This window comes from Telopea speciosissima, chromosome 4, assembly GCF_018873765.1.
Source record: "Telopea speciosissima isolate NSW1024214 ecotype Mountain lineage chromosome 4, Tspe_v1, whole genome shotgun sequence".
In the NCBI taxonomy this organism is placed as follows: domain Eukaryota; kingdom Viridiplantae; phylum Streptophyta; class Magnoliopsida; order Proteales; family Proteaceae; genus Telopea; species Telopea speciosissima.
Window position 1 is genome coordinate 11456193 of NC_057919.1, and position 15423 is coordinate 11471615.

General features: G+C 39.7%; 1 protein-coding gene across 2 annotated transcripts; it reads right to left on the reverse strand.

Annotated features, from left to right (window-relative positions):
- Window positions 1-2377: 2377 nt before the first annotated feature.
- Window positions 2378-14352, reverse strand: LOC122660200 (protein FAR1-RELATED SEQUENCE 6-like). 2 transcript variants are annotated; one of them, XM_043855413.1, is made up of 4 exons: window positions 14170-14350; window positions 11222-13318; window positions 9822-9926; window positions 2378-2659 (listed from the first exon to the last, which is right to left on the reverse strand). In XM_043855413.1, the coding sequence occupies exons 1-4, from the start codon at window positions 14197-14199 to the stop codon at window positions 2615-2617; spliced, it is 2277 nt and encodes a 758-aa protein (XP_043711348.1). In that variant the 5' UTR covers window positions 14200-14350; the 3' UTR covers window positions 2378-2614. The 2 variants fall into 2 exon arrangements, with proteins under 2 accessions (XP_043711348.1, XP_043711349.1); XM_043855414.1 differs by lacking the exon at window positions 2378-2659 and having other exon boundaries at window positions 9821-9926; window positions 11227-13318; window positions 14170-14352.
- Between the last annotated feature and the right edge of the window lie 1071 nt (window positions 14353-15423).

Here is a 15423-nt window from a genome sequence, read left to right on the forward strand (position 1 = left end):
CTGTCTGGATTAGTAAATTGCAGATTGTTTCATTTAATTTTAAAATTTTTCTGATTTATTGCAGTTTTTATGCGTTTATTTTTAAAATGATTTTGTTTTTCTTAATTCACTTTGCTTTTATTTTGGGTTTTCATCAGATTGTTTTTTTTTCCCTTTCAATGATGATGCGGTGTGTTCATAATAAATCCATGATCGTGCTTTGAGGTTAACATCTTGAGGTTAGCCAAGTGTGAATGTCTTTGCATCATGGCTTGGAATCAGGTTTCCATAAAATAGGAATCGGATTGGATCTGATCACATTCTGGTTGGGCCAGAATTGATTGATCTGGAGTCGGTCGAAATTGATCAGATTCTGTGAACCTAGAAACCCAGCTAGGATTGCCTGCTCCGGAATGAAATGACTAGCACGAATCACCAGGCTTTGAAAAGAGGGAGTTAATTTGAAAAACCTTGTTTACCAACTATTGTTTTTTGGCGCTAACTCTTGGTGATTCATCTGACTCAAAACCTGGTTTTTCAACTATGGTCATTTCAGTTCATTCTGGCTTAAATTCCTGAAACGACAATTTGATTGGTACCACAATAAAAAAAATAAAAAGAAATGATTGGGACCACACAACGGAATAGAGAAAAAGAAGACCCATTAATTTTGTCCAAAAAATTCATTCAATGTACGGCTAAGCTGAACTATGTAGACTCATATTTTGAATCTCAGACTTCCACCCATCCTCCCTGTTCTTACTAAATACTGGTCCAATTGACTAGAGCAATCTTTCTCCAGAACTGTTCTGATCTCTTCCGTTTCTCGTCTTTTCTTTTTGGGTTCCCACTCCTCACTGAAGTAGTTTGGTAGTTGATGAGGAAGAAAAACTAAACGTCAAAGTAGCTTTGATACGATGAAGTAGAACCAAAGAGCTGCTGAAAAGCTTCCATTGAAATTTCTCATCCATTCATGGGGTAGCATTGAAATGATGACCTTCCCATGTCACCAATACGAGTCTGGTCTCAACTATAAACTCATCATCGATGCATTAGATAAAGATGGGAAGTTATTAAAATCACTTTTTTTGAGCTGTGAAGACAAGTCTGACCTCTTGTTAAACCTTATCATGACTTTGGATTGAAAACTGGAAACCTTGTAAAACTTAGACTTTTCAAAAAAAGAACGAATTATGGGTGGTGCTTAGTCAATACGATTTGCATCAACAGACTATGTTAAGGCCTGTGGGAAAAAAAGCCCTACCCAGTGCACAAAACTCCCACGTTTAGCAGGATCTTGGACTCTGGAGAGGGTCAAATGTACGCAGCCTTACCCCTGTTTCCAGGACTTGAACCCGTGATCAAGTGTACAACAAGTGAGCACTTGACCATTAAAGTAACCGAAGTGATGGAAAAAAATCTGATGACTCATAAAGCAAATTGAGGTACAATTACTATTGTTGCTATATGTTTTGTTATGAAGCCTAGGGGAGAGGTGTACGAACATACCCACTGCACGGGGCTCCCACCACTGTGGGGTCTTGGAAGAGTCATAATGTATACAGTTTTACCCCTGCTTCATGGAGAAGCTATAATCCGACTTGAACCCGTGACCACTTGGTCGCAATGAAACAACCTTACTATTGCACGAGGTCTGCCCTCTAGGGGAGAGGGTTTTATTGCACATAAATGGGCGGTTAGGGCGAGGGTAGAGAAGCTCTCAACCTCCTTGACAACTGATGTTGAAGCCTTTTTTATTTTCTTAATTTAACCTGGTTTTATTTCATCCCAAAAAATATATGGAGGTCCAATTCCTTGTGCCACCTGCCCCTCAAAATTCATGACTTCTGGACTCATCTTGGCATTCTCTAGGACATACTGAACAGTTTCAGGTCCAAGTTTAGTTGCTCAGTTGCTATTTTATTCCACTCATCACTTGTAAACAGGAGAGGAAGGGGGGTGTGGATCTGCCTTAAGGAAACACAAATGACATGGACAGACCAATCTGTACTCAGTGACTGGGTGGGTGGGTACTGTGTGTGGTCCCATAGTAAAGTTCCATGTCCAAGATTATGGAGGGTATATAGACTGGGTTCTGTTTTGTTGAATATCATGACTTCCTGTTTTTCTGTCCTACAACACCAACTGAGTTTGCAACCACTAGTAGATCCAATTCATTATCTATATAGAATATTAGAATATATTTCAATTTTCACATTAATTGGATCCAAACATATAATTTAAGAAGAGGTATGAGAATTGATGCACACTTGGGAGTCCTGGTAGTCCTAGGAAACCTTGTCCAAATTTTCACAGCATAATAGAGGCAATATAGCCTTAGTCCCTTAAGATATAACCCTAATACACTTTGCTCCAAGAATAGTGTACCTGAATCGCATTTACAGAAGGAACTTCACTAAACTGTTTGTCAGTCTCAATATCACACATAATGAATTAATTTACAGAATGGAACCTGCTTGATTAGCTCCAAGTATTTGCACCAAAGATTACTCATCATACTTCTAACCTCAAACGAGAAGGAAACTGATCGACTTGCTTTGTTAAGCAGCAGCACATAAATTTACAAGCCCAACTCACTAAGAAGATCTCTCATTGAAGCTATCGAACCTGACTTTCATACATCTGGATCAACTTCAATAAAAAGTTGCCCCATAATGCCCTGAAAAATATGGCTGTTAGTTTGCAATCAGAATGACGATAACGATTAGAACCCTAGCATAAATAATTGACTGCAGTTTGAAAATAACACACCCAAGCATTCAGAGTCGCACTGGAAAATTACCCAGGTGGATGCAAATTGGTCTTGTAATGTGTGCCACCCATACCCATACCCAGAGACCGAGAGAAGATTATGAATGCATTTACAATCAAGAAAGAAAGAGCCCAAAAGTTCAGGTCACTTCTGACGCCCTCTTTATTTCTCAAAGGTCAACCAGTCCCAATCAGCACTTAAAGAATGTAATGATATTGGAGGGAGTATCCTTGAACTCAACTAAGACCTAAGAGACATATATTGTGAGTATGGTCTGAATGCCAGATAATTTTAGATACATATGCTAACTCCTAGGAAACAATAGAAAATATCTGGAGGCAATAATATACAGAGTACTCCTATAGCATATTTGCCAAGAAATAAAGCATATATAATGTAAATTGTGCTTCAGCAACTTATATAACAGTTTCACCAATTAATGCATGGATGTGATATCTTAGGAAACAACAGAAAATATTCTTAGAAAAAAACATACAATGTATTTCTAAACCTTATTTAACCAGAAAAAAAGCATAAATAATGTCTTTGTACTTTAGCAACTTATAAATTTTACGGATCAATGCAAGGATGTGAAGCAGATAACAGAAACCATGGTTCTACGAATTGGTGTCCGATTGGGCGTATCGGCTGATCCGTATTGGTAATGTCCACGCCTGATACCGATACCTGACCAAAATACAGTAAGTAAATTGTCTTAAACCCTAGATTTTTTTGCGAAAAAATTGATTTTTTGATCCAGTATCAGCCCGATACGGCCAATACGTATCGGTATTGCCGGTGACCGATACTGATGCAGATTTATGGTTGAACCGGCTTTGACCCGTCCGGCCATCCACACCGAGATGAACCGGGTCCAATTGGGTTTTGTGGTCTAGTAGGCTATTTAGATTTTTTTTTATCTATTTTTAATGGGATAATCCAGTAATCTTTTATTTGGGTAGGTCAACGTAGGAGATTAGATTGTGTTTTGCAATTTACTTATTCGAGTAGTTTCCCTGTTAAGTTAATTCCTAGTTTGTTTAGTTTACTTATTAGATGTAATTTCTTTTCTTTTATATATGCTTGTAATCGCCATCATGGGAGTAGAATTGAAGAATGAATTGAGTTGTTTTTTGGTTGAAGCCTGTGTGGCTAGTGCTCATGCGATCTCCCCTCTCTTCCCTCATCTTCTCTTTTTCCCTTCTTCCTGGCAATCTGGTTTCCTTTCTTCTTCTTCTTCCTCTTCCATCCCCCATATTCATCCTCTGTTTTTAACTGTTGCAGGTACTGGTTTGAAGAACCAGAAAGCCCTGCTGTGTTCTGGACGATTCAATAGTTCCCTTCTATTAAGGTTGATCTCCCTCAATCTTTCTCCTTTGAGCCTGAAATTTGGGGTATGAGAACCTCTGCCCCATTTGACTTGAGCCCCATAACCTTAACCCATATAAACCCTCCTGCTATGAGTTTCATAGAAAGATTCAGATCTGGTTTCAGCATTACCGCCTGGGAGAAAATTTAGAGATCGGATTACTTTCTACCAGATTGCCACTCCCATTACATATTAATCTATTTAAGCAATTGGGTGGGCCCATAGCGATCCCAAACGGGCTTTTCGAACCCAGGATCGCATTAAATTGGTATCAGAGAAAATCTGGCTGATTGATCTAACCCTCCTGTGCTAGCTATCCTTCAACAACTTCAACTTATGCAAGAGAATCTCGAAAAGACAGACTATAATGCAAGGAATTCAAGAACCAATTGCTGGTCACATCTGATAGTATGGACTTTTCCTTCGACAAATTGATCTCGGTCGTTGAGCAAAGGGTGGAAGAGCTAGAAACTTATGGAAGAGAACAAACTGATTGATCTCTTGAGTGAATCAGTCGATTTTGCATTTCCTAGTTGGTACTTCAAGAACGATCTTCGTATTGTAGATTTCGTACGATTCTATCATGGTCTAATCAATGATTTCATACAATCAAGAATGAATGCCGATCGAGAGGTGCTGATTCTCCCATTTTATAAAACTTGAGTGCGAGTTTTTCTCAATGCCGGGGGAATTGATGAATATTTGTGGTTGGACCAGCTTAAGTTGTCTGGCCATCTAGACCGAGATGAACCGGGCCCAATTGAGTTTTGTGGTCAAGTAGGATATCTAGGATTTTATTCATTTTTATTGAGATAATCATGTAATCTTTTATTTGGGTAGGTCAAAAGGAGATTAGATTGTGTTTCCAGTTTCCTTGTTAAGTTAGTTTCCTAGTTTGTTTAGTTTCCTCATTAGATATAATTTCCATTCTTTTATATAAGTTTGTAATCCCCATCGTGGGAGTAGAATTGAAGAATGAATTGAGTTGCTTTTTGGTTGAAGTTTGCGTGGCCAGTGCGATCTCCCCTCTCTCTTCCTTCCTCCCCTTCGATCTGGTTTCCCTCTCTTCTTCTTCTTTTTCTTTTGTTCCTCTTCCATTCCCCATATTATTCCTCTGCTTTTAACTGTGAAAAGCAGGTACTGGTTTTGCAAACAAGCAAGCCCTGCTCTGTTCTGGATGACCCAACAGTCACCTCTTTTTAAGGTTTGATATCTGTCATCCTTTGAATCCTTTCTCCTTTGAGCCTGAGATTTGGGGTGTGAGAAAGGGATGACAGATATCAGACCTTAAAAAGAGGTGACTGTTGGTTCATCCAGAACAGAGCAGGGCTTGCTTGTAGACGAGTGTAGAGGTTGATAAGAGGATCCTTGGCTCCAAATCTCATCCAATTGTGATAGTTGGATGTCAAGATATAAGAGGAACACCAAATTAGAAGGTTATGGAAAACCTTCAAAACAGAGCTGACCTTGGGCTCCAATGGCAACCGAGTGTAGACCTTGATGGTAGGAGCTTTGTTTGCAAGTTCGAGTCAATCTTGATGGCCAGAAGTGGGGTTATGAGATGGGAATGAAAATATAAGGTTGGTTCTGTAGAGCAATCCAGCCAGCAGACTGGGCTGGTACTGGGATTGAGTGGGGCTCCTTGTGATTATGATTCACTCCTCCAAAGTTCTGCTGGAACAAAGTTCAAACTTCAGAGAAAAGTTGGTTTGAAAGTTGCAGGCAGCAGGGCAGAAACAGATCTGCAGAGGTGAGCCTCGATTCCTTTTCTGGTGATGATTAGCAATAGCAGTCAAGAGGTCGATTGGAGGATCACTTCTGGTCTTCAGCAGCAGTTGTTTACTCACAATAGAAGTCACAGAACACAGCAGAAGTAGGGCTCGATTGGGTGTAGAAGACAGTGAGAAGAAGAAAATTAAAAAGTAAGGGGATAGATGGATTAGGCTCTCTCAGCCAGGCTCCTTCAGCCTTTCATTGTCACTGAATTCGACAAGGAGAAATCAGTGCTCAAAAGCAATCTTTCATTCGTCTTCTTAAAATCGTGGGGGGCTTCTAAAAGCCATTACAAATATATAGAGTGCAGGCTTGCACCTCAAGTTAAAAGATAGAAACTTAACATAACAGACTTGCAACATGAAAAGAGAAACTACTTTAAATAACTAGGACTGAAAGATAATAGCAACAAAATAAAATCTACACTCTCCAAAAGGTGCAGCAAAAATCTTCATGTGGCCCCCACCAAAGATGCCATTAGGCCAGCACTTGCAATTCAAAATTTTTCAATTGAAATTGACATTTATACCCTTCACTTAAAGACTTGAAGTAGCTAATAATTAAAGACTGATCTGCCCCCACGATTCTTCTAGGAATATTCTCACCAAGCCAAATCAAGGGGCTGTGAAACTGTTCACGTGAACAGTAACATGAACAGTGTTTTGACCTCTATTTCTTCATGTTTTGTCCTACATCAGAGCCCCTTACGAGAGAAACTTTTCACCTGCGAGCCTTCCCCTTCTCGCTGATTCTGTTTGTGGCTGAAGGTTGAAGGTAACCTTCCATCGTGGGTGGTTATTTTCTGAGTTCCAAGATTACCTCTCCCTTAACCTCTGAGTCCTCCTTGTCCATATCTTAACTTTAATTCCTAGTCTACCCCTGTTCAAAAATTCTTAAACCCCTTCATATCCTTTTCTATTTAACTTACCTAGTAACCCCTTGGAAAATCTGGTTAATTACCAGATTGCTACTCCGATTACAAATTAATCTATTTAGGCATTTGAATCCCAAACAGGATTTTTGAACCCCGGATCGCATCAAATGATACCATGAACCACATTCATGATTGAAACTCAAATATTCACACTGTTTACAAACAAATCCCATGCATCCATTCACATTGACCAGTTTCTTGAACAACCACCAAAACTTGGAGAAAGATATTGATTTCATTTGAATCTAATGCCACAAGGTCAATTAACTACAACCCAAACTAAATGGGTCAAATATTTTTTCCCCTTTCTGCCCGAGGGGGGGGGGGTTGAGAAATAGTATATGCTTTAATCTTTTTGAATGATACTGATGTGATACCGGGTCACAAAACCCTACTTTGGGGTCACTATGGGCCCACCCAAATGACAAGAATCCAAATATAAGAACATAATTACCATGTAAATAAATAGATGTTTTGGACCCTTTTTTTGATAAGTTAACAGAAATAAGGACAAAGGGGTAATAGTTTAAAGAGAGAATGATAAAACTGGAACTTGATTGAGAAGGGAGGGAAAACAGAAGTTACGAAAACGGGCTGAAGTGTAATTTAAAAAAAATTGGTCTTTGATAGCAGCGAGAAGAAGAGAAGAATACCCAAAGACAGAACCAGAAAGGAGAAGGAAAACCAGTCCATGTCTCGAGTGGAAATCTCACCCCTTTTGACACCCGATCGACCAGAAAAATCTAAATGAAGATAGCTAATTCACAGGACTATTGGAATCAATCGACCAGCACCCAAAATAACCAGCTCCAAAATAAGTTTTAATTGTCGAACCTGAGGAGGGCACAAAATGCAGAACCAGGTTTGAAGTTCTGATAAAATCACACAAACCAGGTGGTATTTCAGTCCCAGATTTGGAAGCCTGGGTCACCTAAGGGTTTGTGAACACCCCACAAAACAGGAAATAACAGTAAGGAGAAAAAATATGGAAGAACTTGGGGGAAGAGGCAAAGGAAAGGAGAAAGCAAGAGGGAGTCACCTATGAAAGAAGACTCTGATTCAAGCAGAGAGAGAGAGAACAGCATACATGCAACAACACAACTCACCACTGTGGATAAACTTCAACTTTCATGCAATTCTCTAATTCCATCACAGGTTACAAGCACATATATGAGAAAAGGGAAAGAGTTCTCTGTGGGGGGGAGTGGATCCTGTGCGCACGTGGGGCAAATGGGAGTGCACGTGGAAGCATCAACAGGGCGAGCATTTCCGCCTTTCATGGGGGCAGGGTGGTCATTTGCCCCCCCTGTATCTGGGTGTAGGGGCCATGCTCCCCCACAGAAACCATTTCCCCATAAGAAAATAAAACTCCTACAAAATAGAAACCACTCTCAAACTAGGAAACTGACAACTCAATCAAATCCCCTACATGTCTAACACTCACTAAAATAAAACATAATAAAAATAAAAGCTTACAATGCTATCACCTACCAACCCCCTTTGGACCAAAAGCCAGTTTTGGGGCCGGTTTGTCTTGGTTTGGGATTCTAGATTGAGTCATGCCGTTCCACCTATGATACTACTACTGCATCAGATACTCTTTCTTTCGATACTGTTTTTGTATCAATATATCCAATAATTCTGACAGTTAGGTGCTAAAGAATCTTTTGGTTTCCTAGTAAGTATGGTATCAGACAGTACTGTTCAGCTTGATCCCAATAAAGGAAAAAAAACTCGGGTTTCAACCTGGCCAAAACCGAGTTTTGGTCGAAACCAGGGATTTTTTCCATTGATGGGGAAGCCATGGTTTCGACCCCCAAAACAGCTTTTTTAGGTCTGATTTTTTTGCAGGTAACCTAATTTTAATATTTAAAACACAATCCAAGCTTCAATTTCACCAAAACATCACTCAAAATGGTACTTGTGGTTATTGACCCAAGTTTACTAATGTACGCGCTGATACAAGGCACTGCTGTGGATGTATTGGGATGTCAAACCTACTAGTTAATGAATAGGTGACCACCTAAATTGAAGGTACTAATAAAACTATGTAGATTAGGGCTCAATGATGGAATTGAGTTTAATATCCAAGAGGTTTTGACACAGCTCATGTGGCATCCTAATCTACATTTAGATGTTCAGGTTGAGGGATTCCTTAGCAATTTCAGACCTAGATACTGCTGGCACAAATTGCCCAGAAGCAGCAATGATTTGAAAAGCAGTATAAATACAGGGAGGAACAAAAGCTTAAAATGAAAAGAAGACTTAAAAACAAGTGCCAGTAAGGAATTGAAACTTCCTTTACAGAACTTGAGGATGCTAAGACGAGCAACTTTCAGAGTAGAAGTTGGTCTGAAGAATGTATAAAAAGTAAGAAGTAATAAAATTTCATAGCAAATCTGAACTATAATCCACGTGTAGAACTGCACGAATTTTCAGCCATTAAGTTGGTTGAGGGGCAAACCTTCCTCTCCTCTGTCGAGTTTTGAAGTGAAATGAAGTTAGATAAGGTTCTGCCCATTCAAAAGGTAAGTTTACGGCCTTGGTTTCGACTGGTTCGACCAGGTTTCGGTCGAAACTTGGCCGAAACAGTCGAATTAGTGAATTTTTTAAAGTATGCCCCCAACTCGTCTCGGAACCTGTCCAAACCGAGTTGTCTTGGCGGTTTCAACAGGTTTCGGTCGAGTTTTGATTCTATGATCCCAATTACTTTTTTTTATTATTAATTTCCTTCAGGGTCCATTTGTTTCCAAGTTAAAACCTCAGGAAAAGGAAAATTCCAGGTAAAATCAGAATAATAAAACAAGATTTTACTTTTTTTTTTCATGTGGTTTTCACCCAGAAACATGAAGAGACTCAATGTAAAGAGAAACAACATATTTATGATGTCAGTATTGACAATTTAATTGGGGTTAACTGGTTTGTAGAGCACATATAGAACTACGAGAAAGAACTTCAGTCTTAAAAATTGCTGAGTGTACAGGCCTACTAACCAATTGACAAGTGCTCTCTTGTGTGCCAACCAGGTTGCCAGGACCAAGATTTGGAGTTGCAGGGTCAATGGGCCGTAACCGCTTGCTGACAACTTGAGTGTCATTCTACAAACAGTTGGAGGTGACATTAACATAGTAACACAGAAGGAATTAGTAAAATCTTGCGTTCAGCTTACCGATAAAATGGAAGTTGAAACCATATTTATGATAGTAATTAAATAACATTACATAACTGGCACATATTCTTGTCAGACCAAATTAGAGAACCAATAAGTATCCACAAAAAAACAATGGAAATATGCCTTTACATGACCCCAAATAGGGAAGCCTACCTTGACAGTCCACCTAATTCTGCTACATGGCAAGATGATGCGGCAATACCGACTGTTGAATAGACAGATCAACATCTATATTGTCCACATGTCAAGTTTTAGACCCAAATTCAATATACCCTGCCATATATATATATATATATGTGTGTGTGTGTGTGTATAGCCTCTTATTTATGTCCATGCACCCCATTAGTAGTTCCCTGAACCCTCTTGGTAGTCCCATATTTTCAATGCTTTGCTCTGCCACCTGGCCAACTCAGATTGGGCTGAAACTTGACTTGTGGGCAAGGGACGTAGGAATCTACATATCCACAAAATTTTTCCTGATCCAACAAGCCAGGTGGCAAACATGCTAGGGCTACCAAGATAAGCTTCCTTTGGTGGACTGACTAGGAAATACTTACCCAAAATCTTAGGCTAGGCTAACTCTTAAGCCAAATATCGTCAGGATTGAATGCAATGTTTCTGACATCCTTGAGAAGATAGAATGATTTTGGATGGAATGATGAGTCGATAACTAGGTTTTGTTGCTTTGTTTTTTCCTATTTCAGAGAGAGAGAGATTTTGGATGGAATGATGACTTGATAATTAGGTTTTGTTGCTTTGTTTTATTATTTCAGAGAGAGAGAGAGAATTCTCTTGTAGTGTGTTTGTGTTGTATTCTGTCCAAAAGGGATCCACGTGTTAAGATAGAATGCCATGTTTCTGCATTCTTGAGAGAGAAAGAGAGTTCTACTCACTCCTGTAGTTTGTTTGCATTGTATCTTATTCTGTCCCAAAAGGGTCCACGTGTTAAGAGAGAGGATTCTTCTGTAGATAGTTTGCCTTGTATCTTACACGGTCCAAAAAAGGATCCACATGTTACTTCACTTTATACCACATTATTAGATTGATTCTTGGCTAATGAATTTCCAGCATGGGAACCCACAAAAACTCCAATTACTGAAACTATAATCCCTATGTATGGTATATAGGCTTAAAACATTAGAATAACCGTGGTAACTTTCACAAAATAATTATGGGAATACACGCTCAAGACTCCATAAATTTTTGAAGTCATTACCATACCTTACTCCAGGTGTCTTCACAGATTTTCCCCATTTGGCCTCGACTTTGTTTTGGCCGACCTGGTCGCTTCACTTGAGAAAGATCTTGCACCTTATGAGTTTCAGCCATACTTCGTTGTGCTCTTGTAGGTGTTGTATTTAATTCACTATCTTCCGCAAGATGAACCCGGCTTAGGGAGTCCTCCAATGCTTGCAAAGCGACTTTGAAATGTTCTTGAGATATCATCCCCTCTTCGACCACTAGGATAGCACGTTTATATAAATGATCATACCATTCCACAGAGTTGTCAATATCAACACAAATGGAGCCATTGTTTGGAACAAAGACACGTTTAAAATCCTTTCTCCATCGTGCTAATATGTACTGAGGTGGGATTTCCTCTACACCATTATAGTTAAGCACGCTTAGTGCATGTTTACATAAGTAGCCATTAAAACTAAAGCAACCACAGATGCACTGGACTTCCATATCAGCTGTATTATACTGAACTTCATAATCCCTAATCTCACTTGCATTGCCCTGAACACGTTCCTTGACTATGTATGTAATGATTGGTCCACTGACATGTACTTGTGCTGTGTTAAAACAAAAAAACATCTCTTCAACTTCATGTTGGAACTTTCGAAATATTTCACATGTGTATACTTCCGAAAGTTGTCTTTCATAACAACATCTTGTTTTTAAGGCAGGACCTAAATGCCTCGACTCAAAATCTGCCTTGGCTTCTTTTTGATATGCATTTACTAGAGCTAGTTCATACTTTTCTAGAAAATCCTTCAAATTAGTGTGCTTATGCACATATCCATCAAAAAAAAATTTTACACTTTGGTTCCTTTGAGTGGTTGCCATTCCTGCAGAAAAAGTATCCTTTAAAAAAGCTGGCACCCAATGTTGCCGATCTTCATATACCATCTGAAGCCATTCATTGTCCTGTACACCATAACGTTGTACCATATCCTCCCAAGCTGTTTCAAATTCATCCACTCTCAATGAATCATAAACTGCCATGCTCATTGCCATTTTAACTTCCTCAAATTCATGTAGTACTTTCAATTTCTCAGGAGCTCTTTCCATAATGTGCCACAAAGACATACGATGACGAGTTTCTGGGAGCACCTCAGCAATTGCCTTTTGCAATGCCCTATTATGGTCAGTGATTATGGTAGATGGGAATCGTCCTGACATACATGTCAACCATGTCTTGAACAACCAAACAAATGACTCTACAGAGTCATCGACAAGTAAACTGCAACCCAATAACACCGACTGCCCATGATGGTTAACTCCAACAAATGGTGCAAATGACAAGTCATATTTCTTCATCAAATACGTAGTGTCAAATAGAACTACATCTCCAAAGTAACCATATGAAGCTCTGGACTTTCCGTCGGCCCAAAACACGTTTCTTAGACATCCATTATTGAGATCCATCAAGTAAAAGAAGCTTGGACTCGCCAACTGCATTTTGCAAAGGTAATTCTGAAGGGCTTCTGCTTCTCCTTCTTTAAGTTCCAATTGATTATGTTCATCAACCAGATCAGTTGTTTGCACAGCTGCATCACAACCCAACTCCAATTTTCTAATGACTCCATTCATCATCCTATGTGATTTATAGAACTGTGCGGTTGCTGGGGTATTTAAATGGTTATGTTCAAGCTTAACTTCAATCAGTCTCCACCTGTCAGAGCTCATCAACTTAATCCTCACCATTGCCAAGCAACCAATCCTTGTTTCTGGTCTCAAACGATGTGTATCCTTTTTTCTTCGAAAACCCTGGTTACTGCAACATAGTACGACCATGTACTTTTCATTAGTCTTCTGTCTTCTCCATAAATTCCTAACTCTGATGCCAAATCCTACTTCCTTAGCATAGCAGTTGTAAAAGTTGTAAGCATCATCATAAGATTCAAACTCCATCCCTACAACAGGTGGTGTTGACTCACTCCTTCTTTGAGTCACACTGTTTACACTGTCAAATGCTAACATGGCTAATGCTCCGGGAGACATTGCTTGCAATCCATCATCATTATTCCCAACCTCAATTTCATTGTCTTCATTCTCAGTCAATGTCTCACTGTTGAATGATGGTTCTTCCATCTAAAACACAAATCAAATCCAAGATTTGTTAACAAAAGAAGGTTCAAACTGACAAATCACAGGCACACAAATCTGAAAAAAAAATCGCATACTCAGATGGGAATATAACTAGTTTAATACTCAATTTAATACTTAATTTCTAGCTTCCTGTACACAGAACCAGGAGGGGTTGGGAGTGATTTTGGTGAAAGAACTCTCTCCTAGTGCAACATCAGATGTTTTGTCAGTTAAAATTTGCAAATAAATGACTAAATCAATTTAACACCTAAGATTTCATCAAGTTCGAAATTCCACGTCCTTGAAATACAACATTTTTTTAACCGTTTTATAGAAACACATTCACACAAAGGTGAAACTCAATTCCGACAGAAATTACCAGCAACCAGGATTATCTTCTCTATCTACACTTTTAACATCAATTAGGAACTAAGCGTACACTAATACTTTGATTGCGGCAACCGCAGACCCATTTCAGAATCACCATATACTATGCGTCCTTGCACCCATTTACCCTTAAAATGTCCTTTAAACACAGACCCACTTCCAAATCCCAAAAAGGAAAAAAGAGGGAAAGGAAGTCCTTTAGTGCCGTTACACAAGTGAATTCCCTTTCTTCCCTTCGCAACAGGCTGAGTTCTCTAGGTAAGCTGTCCTGCTCTCTCTCTCTCTCTCCACCCATCCCATACACACACACACACCCACCACCCCCGGGAGGCGTGTGATCGCACAAGGAACTCAAACGAAAGAAAACTCCAATAGAAACTATAACCATAAAGATGGAAGCTGACGATCATTAACTACAACCAGGGTTTAACCTTTAAAGAGAGAAGAGATAGATAGTTGAGAGTTACCTCGTTTTGGGCGCAGAGCTGATCCGCCATGATGGGGGACAGTCCAGTTCGGGGAAGGAGGTGAAAGAGGAGAATCAGAGATCAGTGAGAGGAACCTTTGCAACTTTGAAATGCGAGTAGGGTAGAGAAGCACAGGCTCACTGCTCTGTATTCCCCTTTGCGGCTTTGGCCATTCATAGATGGATTTCTCGTCCTTACTCTCTCTCCCCGGTTCTCTCTATCGAAATCGAGCGCCCCATCCCCACCCTTCCCTCCTTCCCAACACGACTCGTCCAGCCCAACACATCTGCACGTGTCAGATTTGTTCACATTTTACTCTCCTTACATTTAAGTGTACGTTGACTTGCTCCAATGTATAAAATTCTGATCATAGGTTTACCAAAAAATAATAATAATAATTTTTTATTAAACTGAAATTTTTTCTTTGGAAAGAGAAGAGAACTGGTCGTGTAGCCTTGCACCGGCCAATCATGGTTCGAAGTATCGGTATCGTATCGTCCAATACGGGTGATGCATACCGATTTGCAAGTCACCGATATCGTATCGGTAGCACTGTATGGACAAGAGATAAAATTATCAGAAAATTCATTTATTAATAAGGGTAATTTTGTCCAATACAGCAGATCCAGGCTGATATCGTATCAGTATCATATCGGTTTTGCATGTTGCCGATACTTGTTCCGATATGGTGCACTAAAACCATGGGGCCAATGAGAGTGATGCAACGTCCCCCCCCCCCTCCCCCCCTACTTTTTTTTTTTTGGTCAATCCTGTTGAGGGCCCATAAGTCACTAGGATGGCCGCCCATGAAGGCAGCTAGGGGGTGGCATCCCAACTCAAGTAAAGGGTGGCCAGGATGTGGAGGTGGGGTGGGGGTGGGGGGGAGGGGCGCAAGTGGGGTTAACAAGATGCCAGCATTAGACAGGGGAGTCGAACAAGCAACCTCTCCCATGGATTTAGGACAACACTCTATTGCAACTGGTAGCAATCACCACACCAAGAGACACTTCTCATTAAGCTAAAACGTAAAGATCTCTTCGCTAATTGGGGGAAGAATCCGCACAAATCAGATTTTTGAGGAACATATCCAGAGAGAATTGGATTTGGTTAGACAATTTATAAACACATAAAGATGTTTGAATTTATTAACAAAAAAAAAATAAAAGATGATTGAATTAACTTGTGCAACAAATTTTAGGTTAAGGTGGATTGGCATGTGGTAGATTCAGTGAGATGTTTTGTCACTTTTTTTTT

Coding starts and splice junctions, on each gene's coding strand:
- LOC122660200 (XM_043855413.1), bottom strand. CDS start 14,199: ATGGCGGATCAGCTCTGCGCCCAAAACGAG. Junction 9,927..11,221: donor GTGAAGACACCTGGAGTAAG/GTATGGTAATGA, acceptor AACTGTTTGTAG/AATGACACTCAAGTTGTCAG. Junction 2,660..9,821: donor AAGAGAGCACTTGTCAATTG/GTTAGTAGGCCT, acceptor CATATTTTTCAG/GGCATTATGGGGCAACTTTT.